This window comes from Anoplophora glabripennis, unplaced genomic scaffold (genome assembly GCF_000390285.2).
Source record: "Anoplophora glabripennis isolate ALB-LARVAE unplaced genomic scaffold, Agla_2.0 scaffold644, whole genome shotgun sequence".
Classification (NCBI taxonomy): domain Eukaryota; kingdom Metazoa; phylum Arthropoda; class Insecta; order Coleoptera; family Cerambycidae; genus Anoplophora; species Anoplophora glabripennis.
Window position 1 is genome coordinate 27,571 of NW_019417930.1, and position 18,357 is coordinate 45,927.

Consider the following 18,357-nt stretch of genomic DNA (forward strand, 5'->3'; position numbering starts at 1 on the left):
TTTTTTTCGAATTAACAGTTTTATTTTGATCATAACTATTAATTTTTATGCTAATGACTTAAAGTCAAGTTCATTTTAAAGATTTTTTTAAAGTACTTAAAAAAATGTCCCGTGCATTTTTCTTGAAAAATAGAATTTCTTTTAGTTATTTTACGTTAAATGCTTCCAATTTAGTTGCTGGTGGATATGAAATTATCTTCAACCAGTCGTATATCAGCACCTATTGCACCTACATAAATGAAAAAAAAACTCAATCTCTTTCTTTTCCTATAAGCTTCATTTTCTTCGTGATGTTTTTTTTCATAGAATGTCTATTTTCCGAGTTATTCGAGAAAAACTACTGAAAAACGTCTTTTTTTTTAATAAAAAATGTACATTTTCAATCACCAATAACTGAGAAAATATTGACTTATCGAAAAATGTTCATAAGATACTTTTTGCTTAAAATTGATTGATTCATCGATTCCTCGGGTTATTTTTAATATTTTATTTTTCACCCCCTGGGCAAATACGCTTATCGGCGCTATACAACTTTTGTTTCTTGAGTTATTTTCTACTTACAGTCCAAGTTTCACGTCAATCGGTTCTATTCGAAAGAATTCGGAGGGGAAACCCTTGGTTCCCTGGACTATAAGCTCTTGGTACATGCGCATTCTGTGTCGCTGATGATTTTTGTCGGCAAACAAGGCCTCGTAGCAGAATTTCGGGAAAATTTCGAAACATGCGTGAAATTTTGAAATGAAAGGCATTTTATTTTGGTGGTTAGAAAATTAGATTTATTTGAATTAGCTTAAATACCTTTAAAATAAAATAAGAAGTGTTATATTACACTGCATATTTTTTGTAGTCTGTACTGGGAGTTCTATGCGTTGTTATTATTCTTTACCATCTATGTGGTGACCGCTATAGACGCGTCAGTCGTCTTCCTGAAGAAAGAAAACAAACTCTACTTGACCAAATTCACATTCGATATGTTGCACATAATAGATATGATTAAAATATTCTTTACTGGCTACTACGATGAACATAGAAGCAAGGTGATACTGAGATCTTCCACGGTTGCCAAGTAAGATATGCTTATACTTAAGTTTAGTATTTTATTTCTTAAAAATATATTCATTTTGATATTTTTAGTGAAGGAGTTTGTTAATTTAAATGTTCTAAAACGATCTATCGATTTATTTTTGTAGGTATCGAGTGCTTTGTTGCTTTTCGAGGTATATCGAAATATCGTTAAAAATCTTTTCTTTTCTCTTGTTCTGCGGCTAGCCAAAAAGCACATTTTAAAAAAAATAAAAATGGTGCGTCCTATAGAGTTTTTTTTAATAAAAAAATCATTTCCGCTCCAAAAGGTCATAGAAAAACATTTTGTTTTAAATTCGTGAAAAAATGTAGGCGCATTCTTTCTTTAAAAGTGATTTTCATTAATTAAAAATTGAAATAGTTATTTGAAAAAAAAACGCCCAAAAAAGTGAAATATTTCATTTTCTGATCCTTAAAATTAATAAAATCGCCAAAATTATTTAACAGCATTTTACGAAGAAAATAAACCAAAAATCGTCACTATAGGGCCATCCATTAAGAAGGTCTAGCCAATTTTCGAGAGAGCATTTTTTAAAAAAAATCGATATATCTAAGAATTATTTTTATTTTTAAATTGTTCAAAAATGTTATTTTCTGTAACTGTAAACGAGTTACAGAAGAAGAGGAAAGAGAAGAATTTTAACGATTTTTTCGATATATCTCGAAAAGTAACAAAGCAATCAATACGTATAAAGAGCCAATCGATAGATCTTTTTAAAACCTACAACTTTCTCATCTCGATCGGCGCTATAGTTTTTTTAGTTATTTAAAAAAAACCGTTTTATGCAAATGTGTGAAATTTTTTGGCCATGTTCGCCATTTTGGATCGAGTTTAAAGCAGAATAATTAAGAAGAAACGCAATTTAAAATTTAATTTTCTATACCGTCACATTTTTTTTGCAAAAACATTAGGCTGTCCCATATAGTACAGTCATTGAAGCTGAAAATCAGCTGTAACCTCCGAATTCTTTGAAACTGCCTGGATTTGCATGACAATTTAGAATAATTTTCCCTTTCCACCCCTGTATTAACAAAATAGATAAAAAATTACTTTTTAAAAGCTTGGAATGCTTTAACGGTGCAATTATTTAAAATAAAAATTCCCTCATTGCTTATGAAAGAATTTGTATCTCATAACACATTTCAACCCTTATAAATCACCCCTGTGCTAAAAAAATGATAAAAAATTAAGTTTTAAATCTTGGAATGCTATAATTGTGCAATAATTTAAAATAAAAATTCCCTTATATTGTTTATGAAAGAATATTTTACTTTTGCCATTTTCAGCTCTTATAAACTACCTTTTTACCAATATTAATGTAAAATATTTTTATTATAATCGATTTTTAAATATAATCAATCATAAAAAAATTGCTACGCTGCATATAAATAATCACACAATTTTTTTTACTTATTTTATTTGTATAATATATAATATATAAAAATGAGAAAGCCTATTTTGCTCCGAAAAAATGTCATTGGTTTTTTTACCATAACTCGGTTAATTTTGAAGCTATAGTATCCTACAAAAAAGCATTTTAAAGATAATTTCAAGAGCTGTAAGATCATTGCATATAAAACCTTTTAAGTCCTTTGTTTTTTAAAGGGAAAGGATCGAAGGGTTCGAGACAGGTCGTTTTTTCACTAAAATAGATAGTTCATGCGGCTATATCTCCTTTATCTTTTATGTTATAGGAATAATAAAAGCAAAATATTTGTTGAAAAAATAGCTACATTTTTGTTGTCTATCATTTTTTACGTATCTTTCATAGTTTCAGAGTTATTATATAAACAAGGCAATTTTTTTTGAATAATAAAAAATACGTTTTCAACTTATACCGTACATTATTAAAAAAATACGCATTCTAAACCAGTCTAACTTCAGGATCGTATGAAAAACACTAAAACAAAACTAATTGTAAAGGGTCTACGATTAATTTTAATTCTGATGGAAATGGTACAGCAGTCACTGCTCATTTTTCCTTAAAAAATATGAGCAACCCATCTGTTTTTGACGATAACTCCTTCAATTTTGCTCTAATTAACTTATATAAGTGCTGATTTTGAAGGTCTTTTTGAGTACTACAAAAAACAGCGGGAGCGTTATACACGTAAAATTAATCCTTTTTCCGTTATTTGACGTTGAATACATCGATTCGAGTATTCCCCCCAAAACAAGTCCCCTTCCACTAACCATATTTCGCTTTGTATAGGACGTACAACACTTTTTAAAAAACGATTTTCTTTGTTTATTTATAAGCTACATGTTTGTTCATTATCATTGATTTCTCGAAAAAATTCTTCGAATATGTTTTGCTCAAAAATTTGATTCCAGCATTATTTTTGAAAAAAAAAATTCGACCCTCGAGAAGGGGTGTCAACCCCCAACAGGGTGGAAGCGCCAATCGGCGCTATGTCCCTAATGTTCATTGACCTTTTCTCTAACTATCTGCCAAATTTCAAGTCGATCGGTTCAGTTTCAAAAAATTCGGAGGTAAAAAGCTTCAATGACTGTACTAATAATGCTTGGACTGGTAAGTCAAATTACCTGCAGTATATTAAAATATTTTAAAAATCGCCACATTTGACACTTAATGACGTCACAAAGCATATTTCATTTTTGAAAAATCAAATGAGGTCAAAATGAAAAAAGAAAAAATATGGGTGGAAAATTTTGTAACTTATTTTCATTCTGTGGTGTAGTTAAAACATTGTTTTAAACATTCTCCTTGACTTTTTTTTTATTTTAGGAAATATTTGATCACCTTCTTCTTCCTCGACATATTTTCTTGTTTTCACTCTTACCTATTCATACTAAGATCGTTTGTAAGAATTCCCTATAAAGTAACATTCCCGGTAAGGATCTTTAGCAGGTTGAAAATTTGCAGATTGAGGAGATGTCTGAGGGCAATGGAATTATTTCGACAGGTGCGTAGACTAAGAAAAAAATCTACTAGTAGTAAACTTGCGTCAACAACAGAGAACAGAGAAAACAATTCAGTTGCAGCTAAATCAAAATTTCTGATAGCAACTTATTATAGTGTCACATGAAACAAAGACTAGAAGGTATGATATTCCCGTAAACTAAAATCGGTTCTCTTGACGCATGACGTCACATGGAGAGTTATTTAAGTGGTTTATTAACAAAGTTTATGATTATGCATCAAATAAATAAAAGCTGGTTTTAGTGCCAGCGCAATTACATACCTTTCAGTATTACTTATATATGTTAATCGTGCATTGAATAAATCAAAGTATGTTTAGAGTTATACAGGGTGTTTCATAACTACCGACACAGAAAAAAATGTTTCATAGCAAATCGGCATATTTTAATATCCTCTACACTTGGCTAAACTGTACGAGTATACAGGCTGTTACAAATTCGCTTCTCACTAAGCTACTTCGTACCTCTTACCGTTTCCGAGATCGCTGTAGTGAGAAGCGAGTTTGTAGCAGCCTGTATATGTAATATATTGACGAGAATATATTTTTGCCAACTGTCATAAATCAATTTACGATTTTTTTTTTAGTACATGGGTTTCTCCAGTTACCTTTTCAGAGGAATCAGGGTGGTTTTCATCTTCTTTGTGGTGGCCCTCTGGTCCTTCTCCATTAATTTCTTCATAACAAATTGCATAGAGGTATTCGTCCACGGAAACGTGAAGAATCTTTGGCAAACTTCCATTTTCGACAACTTCTATGAAGCCACTTCGATGTTCCTGTGGGTGAGCTTTGGGAAATACAAGGTGGACGGTGTTTTCGAGTACATCAACACCATCCTCTTCTTGTGCTTCGGGTTGATGTTGCAGATGTTTATGTACGGTGAGTAGATGGACTGGTAACGATGATTTCAGTTCACTGATCAATTCTATGAATCGCAAACTCCTCCTGTGTGTAGCCTGTAGTCTCTTGGGTCTCATGGGTCCCTTTTTAATGCGTGTGTTAGAAAAACTTGGATTTTGAGGTGTTCTTTTCAGATTTCAACTTTGCGACCTGAATTTTTGTACACAAAAATGCGAATGTCTCATTTTAGACCAGGGAACCAAGAGCTTCCCCTCTGAATTCTTTCGGATAGAACCGATTGACGTGAAACTTGGATTGTAAGTAGAAAATAGCTCAAGAAACAAAAGTTATATAGTGCCGATGAGCGATTTTGCCCAGGGGGTGGAGCCACCCCTTATAGGGGGTGAAAAATAAAATATTAAAAATAACCCCAGGAATCGATGAATCAATCAATTTTAAGCAAAAAGTATCTTATCAGTGGCGGCTCGTGACATTGAGAATAGGTGAAGCATATTCATTGATTAACTAAAAAGAGGAAAAAGGCACGAAAAAATTTGAAAATTTTCGAGATCAAACGGCTTTAAATGCATCTGGAAATTTTTAATTACATTTGCAATATTACCGAAAAACTGACGTTAACGAGAAGGTTTTTAGATTTTATAAAAAATAGAAGCACAATTAAACACGGCATACAGAAAAGTTTTTTTTAAATAAACAGTTCCACACAACCACGTATACTACGAATACCATTTGACTTTGTCTTTTGTCTTCATACTAGATCATGCATAGGAAACTTTCTACAATTATTGATACAAAACAAATATTAACAGAGAACCGTTATAATTGTGCACTGAGCAACGTATCGTATAAACTGTTTAAATGCAGGCGATGGGCAATGATAATGCTGCTTCAATTTCTGCGTCACTCGTTCCCCCACACCGTAGTTTACTCCTGTGTTGGCCGCATCGTTGCCATGACAACCGCCGTAAACAACGTTACGAAGTGAAGCGAAATACAAACTGATTTATGTTCGCGTCAGTTACTTATGCTGTACGTTGTATAGTAGGTACATACGAGGTTGGTGTTTGCGCTCAACGAAGGCAATAGATTTTTAGAAGGCAGTCACCGCGCAACTATTATGTTTAGTTCTGCGTATAAATCAAACAAACATAATACACTTTCAATATAGAATTATACCTAAATTTTAAAATTTATATCAAATTAAAAATAATTTTAAATTGCCCAACCAAACGAAAATTTTAGGTGAAGCGGTGCGTCACTTGCTTCACCNAATTTTTTTATGTGCTAACAATATATTATACTAGTGTAAGCGGTTGTACAATGCATATTTTTGAAAATATTACGTTTTGATTGAAAAACAAAAAAAATTTAATTCCCAACAAAATAACATATTTTTGAAAATAACTTTAAAAATAAAAAAGATACGAAAAATATTAGTTATGATCAGAATAAAAATGTTAATTCACTTTTTCGGAAAAAAAAATCTACAAAAACTGATGTTTGCACGATATTTAAAATTAAAGGTAATCCTTCTACAATTTACATTTTTTATGAACTAACGATACATTATACAAATTTAAGCGGTTTAGAATGCATATTTTTGAAAATATTAGGTTTTGATTGAAAAAAACAATTTTATTCCAAAAAAATAACATATTTTTGCAAATAACTAAAAAAGATACGAAAAATATTCAAGAGTGCAATAGTTTAGATTTTTTTTCACAGAATATTTTGGTTGTTTTTTTATTTGTATTTGTATTTATTAACAGAGATGACGCAGCTAGAAATTTGCAGATAAGGGCGAAGGTAATGTTCTTCAAACCCTTTAACCTCAAAAATCTCAAAAATAACGAGTTAAATATTCAATTTTACAGTACTTTTAGCTGTCGAAATTTTCCATAAAATCGTTTTTGGATCGTCTTAATAGCTTTAAAATTAAGGAAGTTATCGTTAAGAAACCAACGGTACCTTACCGTTTCAAATTTCGGAGCATATCAATATTTTGGTTATCCACAACTTTGGAGCATTATATACAGGGTGTTTCTTAATAATGTGCTAATATTTAAGGACGTTACTCTTGGGTCCGTTTTAAGAAAAAAAACTTCATATAACATATGTGCTAAAAGTCTTAACTTTTGAACTACAGGGTGCTAAAGTTTTATGATAACACATTTTTTTATAACTTTGGTATTACCCTAGATATTTTTTCAGATTTGGTACATGCCTTCTATTTATCGAGATGCATTTTCTAATGTACAAACAATTTTATTATTATTTACCAGTGGCGTCTGTACAGGTTTTGTATTGAATATTTTTGAAGAAAAATATGTTACGCCAGGGTAATTTTCTTTTACCATTCCAAAATGTATGTAGATTACTGTAATTTCATAATTTCAACGTTTAAAAGTTACTATCTTAAATAAATTATTGTTCAAAGTTACATAAATCTTTTTTTTCTCGTAAGTGGTCCAATAAAAGATGCAAATGAACGAATTTTATTTTTTTATGCGAAAATCGTACGTCAGACGAAAAAAATTCAAGACACCACATTGCTAAGAAAGGAATGATGATTTCAAAAGTGATTTTTACTTTAAGAAAAAGCAGTGGCGTAACATATTTTTCTTCAAAAATATTCAATACAAAACCTGTACAGACGCCACTGGCAAAAATAATAAAATTACTTGTACATCAGAAAATGCATCTTGATGAATAGAAGGCGTGCACCAAATTTGAAAAAAATATATCTAAAATAGGTAATACCAAAGTTATCATTAAAAAATGTTTTTTCATAAAACTTTAGCACCCTGTAGTTCAAAAGTTAAGACTTTTAGAACATATGTTCATATGAGGCTTTTTTCTTAAAATGGACCCAAGAATAACCTCCTCAAATATTAGCACGTTATTAAGAAACACCCTGTATATATAGAATACCTTCACTTTTTCCCTTTAATCTTTTAATACTTCTACTTATCAACTTTAAATGCATAAAATTGTTTTTAGTTGTATATAAGGGTGATTTAAAAAAAAACAGTGACCTGATAAACACTATATTATGAGGGCATATAATCAATTTTGAATAATTTAAAAGCCATTTTTTTATATTTTGTCAATGGTGGTGGTTTTTAAGGGTTAAAACAGTGCGATAAATTATAAATTGTATTATAAACAGGTAAAAGAATTTAATTTGACTTGTTTGTACTATCAAATCATTTCAAAACGTTAAAAACTATTTTTTTAAATATTTTGTTATTTGGTGTAGTTTTTACCAGGTCATTTTTTAGTAAAACGCTAAAACATCCCCTAAAATAGAATGAAATAAAGTAAAGCTTTATACCGAAAAGCAACAATTTGTTTGTAAAATAGTTGAAATTTGAATAGAACACCCCGAAATAAATAAAAATGGGCCACTCAAAACAATCTAACTCCTGGACAATTGCGACGTCACAACTAGAAGGGAGTTTGGAAACGAGCCGACCTTTTGTACTTAACATCCTTGACCTCCTTTCAAGCTCAACTTCTGCAAGTGTGGATCAAATACCAAAGTTCGGAGAACAAGCAGCACTCCCTGTACCAACAGTTCGAGGAGTACGTCCGATATCAGAACCTGCCCGTCAGCTTAAGAGAAAAATTTTTCTCGTACTTCAACTTTAAATTTCACAAGGACTTCTTCAAGGAGTCCGACATTAACAGTATGATTTCGCCGTTCATGAGACAGGTGAGGGGTTTATTAAAGCGTCGGCGATTATCGGTCACGAGATATCTGATATTTTAGGAAATACTGATGCACATTACCAGAGCCCACATAGAAAGGGTGGACTTTTTCAGGTACTTTCCCGAAAAAGTCTTGACGAAGATCGTTGATCAGCTCAAATCTGAGATTTTCCTACCTGGAGACTTTATAGTAAGTGCCGGGAGGACTGGCACCAGCATGTTTTTCGTATACCACGGAACCGTAGCTGTTTATACGCCGACAGGAAAGGAGGTGAGGATAAAAACGACAGCCTACTTCAATTAATAGAGCGGTCACAATTGGCTGCGCACCAAAGTCGTGCGCATCATCAACATAAAATAAAGTGAACAATGCAATGACTATAAGATTTATGTCACTGTATCATTGTGAAACACGTAAATTTTTATAAGCATTGTTGCCATCGGTTTCACAATCTGGATGGGATCCGTTATAGATCGCATCAGGTATGTTTCAAAACACGACTAAAATCGTAAAGAAATCGTTCAATCTCAGGAAAATCAGCGTGTAAACCGACAGCTCGGCAGCTCGCGTGGCTGACTGACGGCGCCAAAGGCTATCGGGCTAATTGTGACAGCTCTACAAATTAAGCATTTTTCGACTACAGTCGAATTAGATCTTGAAACTTGAAAACTCGAAAAAATTATTATTAGTAGACATTTTATTGCACTTTATGACGGAGAAAAATATAATATCAAAAAAGTAACTCGAAAAAAGTGACGCTAAGTTGGCAAATTGCAAATAAGTCAAATAACCTACAATTTAATATATCTGGAGTCATTTTTCATTCATTTGTTAACTGTAAAATAAATGTCGAACGCGGAAATATCAGTTTTCGAAAATTGCTCATTATTATTGCAAAAGGCGATGGATGTTGATGAAATTTATGAAAAAGACGCGGCAAACGCCGCTCGGAAATTCGCTCTTTTTACAAGCTTATTTTACGGTAATTTAAAAATAGGAATCACCTTCACCCTCTTCGCTCCCAAGATAGCTTTTTCTTTTATAACGTTAATTGTTAATTAATTATTGGACGTAAAAAAAAGTTTTACATTGATAGTTGATGTAATAAACGCGCTAGCAGCAGGAAAAGTTAACATTAATTAACGGTCTGCACGCGGGCAATGTCATATTTTGTGTTGTTCATATATTTATTTTTGCTTTAAATTTTATTTACTGTAACGCAAAAAAAAAAATTACTTAGTCCGGTCAAATTAGTCATAAATATGGTGGTAAAATAACGAAAATTCCAACAGAGCTAAATTTTGATGAAGAAGTTTTAACAAAAAAGTAGCCCAGACAAAAATTATAGATCTTAAAATTATCTACAAAAATCCTTATACTTTTTTTTTCTAAGAATCACCATTCCTGAGATATCGCGATTCTAAAAGTTGAAGGGGTCGCGTTCTACATGATATGCACATATATGCTACGTATATACATAGTCAGGCACTTAATACAAGTAAAAATGCCTATTTGTATTCAAAACTCAAAAGAAACTCAGTCCCTTAGTCAATCCCCTCTACCCGCATGCCCTTGAATAACATCTGGCTACTGTATTGTAAAAACTTTTGTAAAAAATACACGAAACAAGAAACAAGTACAACTATCTTGTCTTCCTCCAACATCGGCTTTTCTGCTAATCAACACTTGTATCGAGTATACTATGAAGTTCAGACATGGCTAGGCAATCAACTGGACCCAGAAGACTGGGGTTGGAAATTAACAGATAATACTTTGGAACCGATTCAAACTTTACTCCCACCTGCTCCGGAAAAACTCCTAAACACTATTTTTTGCAATTGCAAAAAAGGTTGTAGTGCTAAATGTGGCTGTAGAAGAGTAGGGTTAGTGTGTTCTCCAGCGTGTACTAATTGCCAATTGAATACAACAGACGAAGATTCATGTGATTTCGATGAAGATACAGCTCATTCATCTTCATTTGAACAATTTATGAACATCCAGCAAGAAGAAGAGGAAGAAGAAGAAGAAATCGAAGAAGACATGACTGTTGAAGTCGATTTTGAAAAGTACGAATCAGATTAAAATATCAAAAGAAATCAGAACTACAGTTAAAGTTAATAACCAATATCAATAATCATCATGCAGTTAAAAGAGTATTGCCCCTGAAAATTCCGTCATGACAGTTCGTGGAGTAGGCTTACCGAGGAAACCACATTAAAAAAAAAAACAAAACGCGCCAAAGTACACTACCTCACAGGTGGTGTGGAAATGTGTGAATATCATGTAGAACGTGACTCCTTCAACTATTAGAATCGCGATATCTCAGGAATGGTGATTCTTACAAAAAAAAGTATAAGGACCATTTTTGTAGATAATTTTAAGATCTATAATTTTTGTCGGAGCTACTTTTTTGATAAAACTTACAGTTTTTGAAAAAAATTCAAAAAACCTAAATTTTGTCCTTCGACTCCAAATAACTTTTTTTTGGCACACATGGGATCGATGGGGACTTTTGACATTTTATTTCTAATGGTGTACCCAAGGTCTCCACCAAAATTTAGCTCTGTCGGCATTTTCAGGAAAAAGTACCAATATTTTTCATTGTACTATCTGCTCCTGAAGTATCATAGATTAAAACTGAGACACCCTGTATATTAACTTTTTTCTCGAAATAGGTTGAGTTTCAGACACGATACATAAAGCTGTTTTGTTTATTTTGATGCATGCTATTGCCTATTAAAATTATAGCAGTCATTCTTCTAACACACTGTAGAGAGACTTTCAGTTAATAACTTCTTCTCCTTCTTCTGCAAGATAAGTAAGACGTAAAAGTACTGACTGAATTGATTTGAATTAAATAGAAAGTTAGAAGTCGGCGTTTCGGTTATATTTATGTCGAACCCGTTACATTTTCAGATCTGCCACCTAGAAGATGGCGCCCACTTTGGCGAGATAGCCCTCATCCTCAGCGAAACCCGAGTTGCCAGTGTTATTGCAGTCACCCCCAGCGAGTTGTTCGTGTTAAAACGCCCCGATTTCCTGGCGGCAATAGAATATTATCCGGAAATCAAGGACCAACTCGTGTCTTTGGCCACGGAGAGGCTATATAACGCGGTTGCGCAGTAAAATTTGTCGACCAGAATGTTTATTAGTTTCGTTACTGTTGTTATTGTTATATTCACTACGTTCTTATTTCAGATTGAAGAATTAGGATTTGTATTCAACATTTTTATTGGTAAACTCAAAACAAATAAAAATTTTGAGACAGAGGACAGGACTTTGTTATTTTATTGCACTGTTCATTAAAATAAAACGTATTTATTCATCTTCTGGCATTTTCGTTTGTTATTTCCTGTGAGCGTTATATTTTTATAAAATTTTTAAATAGGTTAAAGTAGGTATAGTCCGTTTTAAGATGGTATGGTGTAATCAAGAGTTGAGTCACAATTACCCACAAAAGAATAATCACAATCCTCGCAACCCCCTTGAATGGCCCAATATGATATTATGGAAGATTGGGGATAATTGTGTTCCGTTCATGGGTTAATGAGGATCATGATCATCATATTCGTGATGAGCGTTCTTGAGGGGAGGAGCATTGAGACGAAAACGAGAATTGAGGGTGGGTTGGATGTTTTGAGGAAAGTTACAGCATCTATTTAATAAATAAATCCAGTGAAAGGAGAAATCCAGACTTCCTTTTTCTCTCTTACATTTAAGGTATTTTCAAATCCAAGATATCTATCAATTGTCAATAGCTTTTACAGTGACATTAAAAAATATACATCCGTGTCTCATCGAATCGTCAACATGCCGAGATTTGAGGACCACGAGTGTACTTTGGCGAGGCAAGAGGAGGACGTGGTGAAGCAGTTTATCGACACCGGCGTGTTCATTACCGTCCGACGAACAATCCGTTCTCTGTGCATGGTCAGCAGATCGCACCCGGAGACTCCCAAGTATTTCAAGTCTTATTCCGCGTGCCGGAACGAAGAAATCAGGCACCTGGTTCACAACTACAACATGATACACCCTTTCAGCAAGCTGAAGTACGTACTTATAAAATAATACACTAGTTTTAAACCTACGGATCAAAACTGGGCAGTGTGTGGGTATCATTAGCAGAAATGGCAGGGCATACACACAGAGTTTTGTCTGCGGATTTGAATTGTGCAAAAAAAGTGTCGGGTTCGATGCGAGAGGTCATTTTGCGCTAACACTCGTTCTCAATAAAAATAAATATATAGATTTTCAAAACTGGAGACAAAATTTTCTGTTAGTGCATTGGAAATGAACGTTTTGTCATTGCGTTTGTTAAAACCGTGATTTTTTACCAAAAATTAAAACTTTTGTGAACGACAAAGTTACTTAAGATATAAAAGTGTAGTTACGCAATGTACCTATAGTGCGATCATATTCGATCCAAAGTAATAAATCATTGCCTGTCAAGGGAACCAATGAAGTACGCCTTTAAGGGTTTTACAAATTGAATAATTTCTTTATACATTATGAAGGGACGAGGGGATCAGTTCAGGTATGGCATCCTTGTTGCTACAAAAATTTCTTTATTCTCATAAACTATTTATTTTAAATGTAATTTATTATAAATCCAATTTGTTTCCTAAATTCCACATATGTACTACATTTTACCTCTGTAAGCGCCACTGTTGTTTACTTGTTTTTTGGAAGCGCTCTCTAATTGACGGCAAAGCTCGCCAGGTTAGTATTTGACGTATAACCGACCAGTTCGTACACTCGATGCACCTGGGCGACTACAGCTACTACCAGAACACAGTGCGTATGCAGCGGTATTTCAGATTTTACATTGAATTTCATTTTAAATTTGAAATTATTTATCTTACGCCTCCTAAAAATGATGACACGATTTTCCTTTGATAAAAGGCCGACAATTTTTTGCTCTACTTTGCATCGTATACGATCCTTCTATACTATATATTATATTATGCGTGACAAAGTATTTTCATGCAATACAACTATTTAGTATTGTTAGAAAAAATATTGAAATAGGTAATGAAGAAATTTGAAATTAAATAATGCCATAAGGAACATATAAGTATTTATATCCGGTAAACATTGTCTTTGTTAATATCGCGATAAAAAAATGTTAGATAACACAGGCTGACAAGATTTTAACCCAACAACACGAATATACTTTCTCAAAGGATTTTGGGTGTGCTGAATTCGATTCCGAGGTCCAAATTTCTCAATTGGCTCTGGTTTTCGAGATATTCTAACCTAAAAGTGCCAAAATCGCACATTTTTGTCATATTTGAGGTTATGTTAAATGGAAAAGTAATTTTTTGCTGAAACCACTAATGGGGTCTTAAAGTACTATACTTACTCTTTAAAACGCACTTAGATTGATCCTATCTAAGTGTGTTTTAAAAAGTTAGAATAGTACTTTAAAAAATTGCTTAGCCATGTAGCATAACCGCAAATATGTTATAAAAAAACCGCGATTTTGGTACTTTTAGGTTAAGATATCTCGAAAACTAGAGCCATTTGAGAAATTTGGACCTCGGATTTTCTGGGTTAGAGGGTTGGCCAAATTTCGTTGGCCTGTGTAATCAGAAACAAATTCTGAAAATATTGCTGTCAGAAATCATATAAGCCTGAAAATTAAGTGCAAAGTTAATTTCCGAGATTGCGATCAACATGTCTGCCATTATTACCACACCAACCTAACAGTCGTAAAATGAGAAGTATTTATATATACAAAGTAGTCCAAATGTATTATTAATTCGCAAATTCATATACGATTAGATTTAGGGCCAATACCATATAGACAAGGCGAAATCGGCGGCTTCGTATGAAAAAATTAGTGGATACGATTTTTTTGCATAATCACCTCCGTGAGAACAATACGCAGACTTAAAAACAGAAAAGCCCCCGGACCCGACAATATACATAACACGACACTTAAACGACTACCACACAAGGGCCTCATGGCCCTACTAAACATAACAAACGCGACACTCAGACTAAGACACTTCCCTACCCGCTGGAAAACAGCAAACATAATCCTTATCCCAAAACCCAACAAAGATCACACCATCCCATCCAACTACCGGCCCATTAGCCTGCTCCCGGCTATGAGCAAAGTGGTAGAAAAAATTATCCTAACCCGTCTAAGAACCCACTCCCAAGAACTGCAAGTCATTCCAGACGAGCAGTTCGCCTTCCGACCCAATCACTCCACTGAACTCCAAATCCTTCGCCTTACCGAGCACATCACGGCGGCCTTCAACAGGGGACAGTACACTGGTGCTGTCTTCCTGGACGTCGCAAAGGCCTTCGATACGGTTTGGCATGAAGGCCTACTGATGAAAATGCTCACCAACCAATATCCCATATCCTTTACCAAACTCATAAAATCCTACCTACACCACCGAAAATTCCGCATCCAAATCCAAGATTCCCTTTCCACCACCCGTCCCATGGAGGCCGGTGTCCCCCAGGGCACCGTCCTGTCCCCACACCTATACACCATTTACAACTCCGACATCCCACATCCCCCCAACACCAACATATACTTATACGCCGACGACCTGACAATCACATCCCAATCCGTAGATCCTAGATATTCCGTCTCCCTCCTCCAAAACTCCTTAGACCAACTTGAAACCTGGTGCAACAGGTGGAAAGTCAAAATTAATCCCAACAAAAGTTCGGCTATCCTTTTTACCAAACGAAAAATCCCACAAAACCTTGACAGACTGACACTATCCCAGGAACCCATCTCCTGGAATCGACAAACACGATACCTGGGCGTGACGATGGACCAGCGTCTCACGTGGAAACCGCACATCGTGGAGACGGTGGCGCGAGCGAAGACCACCAGGGCTAGGCTCTATCCCTTACTCAAAGGTGGAAACACCCTCAGTTTAAGGAATAAGCGAACGCTTATCAAGGTGGTACTTCAACCGCAGCTAACCTACGCCTCCACGGCGTGGGGTCACGCGGCAAAAAGCCACTTAAAGTCATTACAGGCTGTGGAAAACATAGCCCTCCGCACGGCCACCGACGCGCCCTGGTACGTAAGAAACACTGACATATTACGAGACTTACAATACACAAACGCTACACAGACAATAAGACAAAACGCGGAGAAACGATTTGACGTAGCCGCTAGACATGACAATCCCCTCCTCAGGCAAGCCGTTGACTACGTACCCGACGTGACCGACAAACACAAAAGACCTAGACACCAACTTTTTGACCCTGGGTGACCACCCCAATGACCCCCCCCCTGCCCGCTAACCTTTTCTGTTTCAGAGACAGCCAGGATCAAGAAACGAAGACAACGACACACACACACACATACACACCCCCCATACCCTCCTTAACCCTCCCCTCCCGCGCTAGCCTAAGGGCCACCTTAGCAAAGCGCATCCCAGGCTGCATAGCCGCACTACCCTACCCAACCATACCACACATAAACATGACACTACCCCCGGGGTTTACACAGACGAGCCGGCGAAGCAAGAAGAGCGCCAGAAGAAAGGGCCCTAGCCGGCGGGGCCCAGCCAGGACAAAAGGAGGTCCCACAAAGCGCCTACACCGGCCGCATTTGCGGTCGGGGTAGACGACGGATGGGGCCCACCTACGAAGGCTGTCCAGGCGTACACGAGATAAGGCAGGATAAAGAGGGATAATCCCCCTCGATCCCAAATCATTGAGGCCAATTTCTGTCATGGAATAATGGCGCGGCGCGGCGCCTCCGTGAGATGTCCCTGAATGACGATCAAAATGTTACCGGCCGGTTACCTGGTCACAATTTTTTTTAAACTAATTTTTTTTTAAACAAATTGCAAAAATAATTTGTTTTGCTCCGGAAAAAGTTTTTTAGGTATTTTGGGGTATTCTAAACAAAATAGTTCCTATGCACTATGCTCATAAAATCAACGGTCTCCGAGTTATAAACAATTCGAAGTACGAAAAAATGCAAAAACGGTCATTTTCAAGACTCAAAAACAATAACAAAAAATCAAGTTTTTGATGTTACTAAAATTTAAAAGTAATCTTTAAACATTCCTTGACAAAATACGGATGAGTTATTTGGTGTAATTACATTGCAATGCGTATTATTTTACCTATTAACAACATACATTTTGACTTGACATTTCCGGAGCAGAACAAGTTATTTTTGCAATTTGTTTAAAAAAAAATTAGTTTAAAAAAATTGTGACCAGGTTACCGGCCGGTAACATTTTGATCCTCATTCAGGGACATCTCACGGAGGTGATTATGCAAAAAAATCGAATCCACTAATTTTTTCATACGAAGCCGCCGATTTCGCCTTGTCTATGACAATGTCGCTGATCTGTCATTTCAGATATTTCTATACATTAAAAGTCGCAGTATAATTGGCTGTGTTGTAACAGTTCCAAAGACAGAAGGACACAGAATGTTAACTTCAAAACAAAATGAGGCGGATATGTGTTCTGAAGAAAATTATCCAATAAAATGTGGTATTTCACGTATATGGGTGTCCCATAATTACCGAAAACAAGGGATTGGTTCAGCTTTAATGAATTGTGTTAAGAAAAATTTTATGTTCGGTTACATTCTTGATAACAATGATATAGCTTTTAGCCCTCCTACCGAACAAGGGAAAAATTTTGCCAAAAGCTATTTTAAAACGCCAAATTATTTAATATATTACGTGTAATTGTTAGGATATATATTTAAAGAAAGTGCCTTATTGTCAGTATTATGACACTGTTTTTACTCGTAGTACAACTTATGCCATAACTGTATATTTATTCTTTAATAATTTAATATATTTTTTGTATTTTTTTTTGGGGAGGATTTTATATTAACACTAGTGAAGGAGTGGAATCTCCAAGTTATTATTTTGCCATATTCAACATTTATCTATCTATTATATATGATATTGATATATGATCTGTGTGTTACAACTATTTATTTTTGTAGGAAGAGAGTATTTTTATATTGTAAGCAGATTAAATAAAAAGTAATTGATTGTAACTTTGGTTTTATTCAGTTAATTCCTTTTATATGTACTTATATTTTATATAATTGCAATTACGAAGTGTTCCTTGTTATGTGGAAATGGAGCAATTGCACCAAATTTGATTTTTTAATAAAGTCGTCAACAGCGCTCTGCAACTGAACAATTTGCTGGCCTTTCAGACAAAGTATTGCAACTGCATTTTACGATGGCTAAAATAACTTCATATGTACTCGTATACTGAATATCACCGTTAATATACTGATACTTCCATATGTTATTTTGTTCATTTGTAGATAGTTCAGAAGATACATACAGTGTATCAGCCAAATGGAATAAACTCAATAATAAATAAATGAGGGTGTGTCCAAAAAATCTCTCAGATTGGTATTTTTAGTTGTGTATTTTTTTCAACAAATGCTTTTTATACAAGGTGTGTCATGTAACAGTGGTCAACCTTCTGTAATTTAGTTTTTGTTTTGTGAATTTTTTGAAAAGATTGGATTTAAAAATGACGGTTGTAGGTAGTAGCGAGCAACGACACCTTTTATTCAGCAGGCTATTGGCTAGAAATAAAATTAACAGACGGTCTTGGAACAAAAAAACAAAAAGCTGCATAACCATATCTTCAGTTCAAAGTTACCGAATCTTATACAGGGTGGTGATAATTCAATACCGAGTTTGGTCCACTGGAAACCATCTAAACTTGATTTTTTGTAATGGAACACCCCCGTATATTTTTTCAAATTTGGATGTGCCATTT

The 18,357-nt window shown here is 34.7% G+C and overlaps 2 protein-coding genes across 2 annotated transcripts in view; both read left to right on the forward strand.

Moving 5' to 3' along the window:
• The window catches only part of LOC108908790 (potassium/sodium hyperpolarization-activated cyclic nucleotide-gated channel 2-like), a 13,833-nt gene extending 2,023 nt beyond the window's left edge, over positions 1-11,810 (forward strand). Inside the window, exons 2-7 of the mRNA XM_018712928.1 lie at positions 848-1,066; positions 4,643-4,905; positions 8,397-8,602; positions 8,660-8,869; positions 11,516-11,721; positions 11,798-11,810. Of these exons, the coding sequence (XP_018568444.1) occupies positions 848-1,066; positions 4,643-4,905; positions 8,397-8,602; positions 8,660-8,869; positions 11,516-11,721; positions 11,798-11,810 (1,117 nt within the window). The remainder of the gene's footprint in view (positions 1-847; positions 1,067-4,642; positions 4,906-8,396; positions 8,603-8,659; positions 8,870-11,515; positions 11,722-11,797) is intronic.
• Positions 11,811-12,409: 599 nt separating this feature from the next.
• Positions 12,410-18,357, forward strand: part of LOC108908791 (potassium/sodium hyperpolarization-activated cyclic nucleotide-gated channel 1-like) — a 14,385-nt gene continuing 8,437 nt past the window's right edge. The window contains exon 1 of the mRNA XM_018712929.1: positions 12,410-12,648. Within this exon, the coding sequence (XP_018568445.1) occupies positions 12,410-12,648 (239 nt within the window). The remainder of the gene's footprint in view (positions 12,649-18,357) is intronic.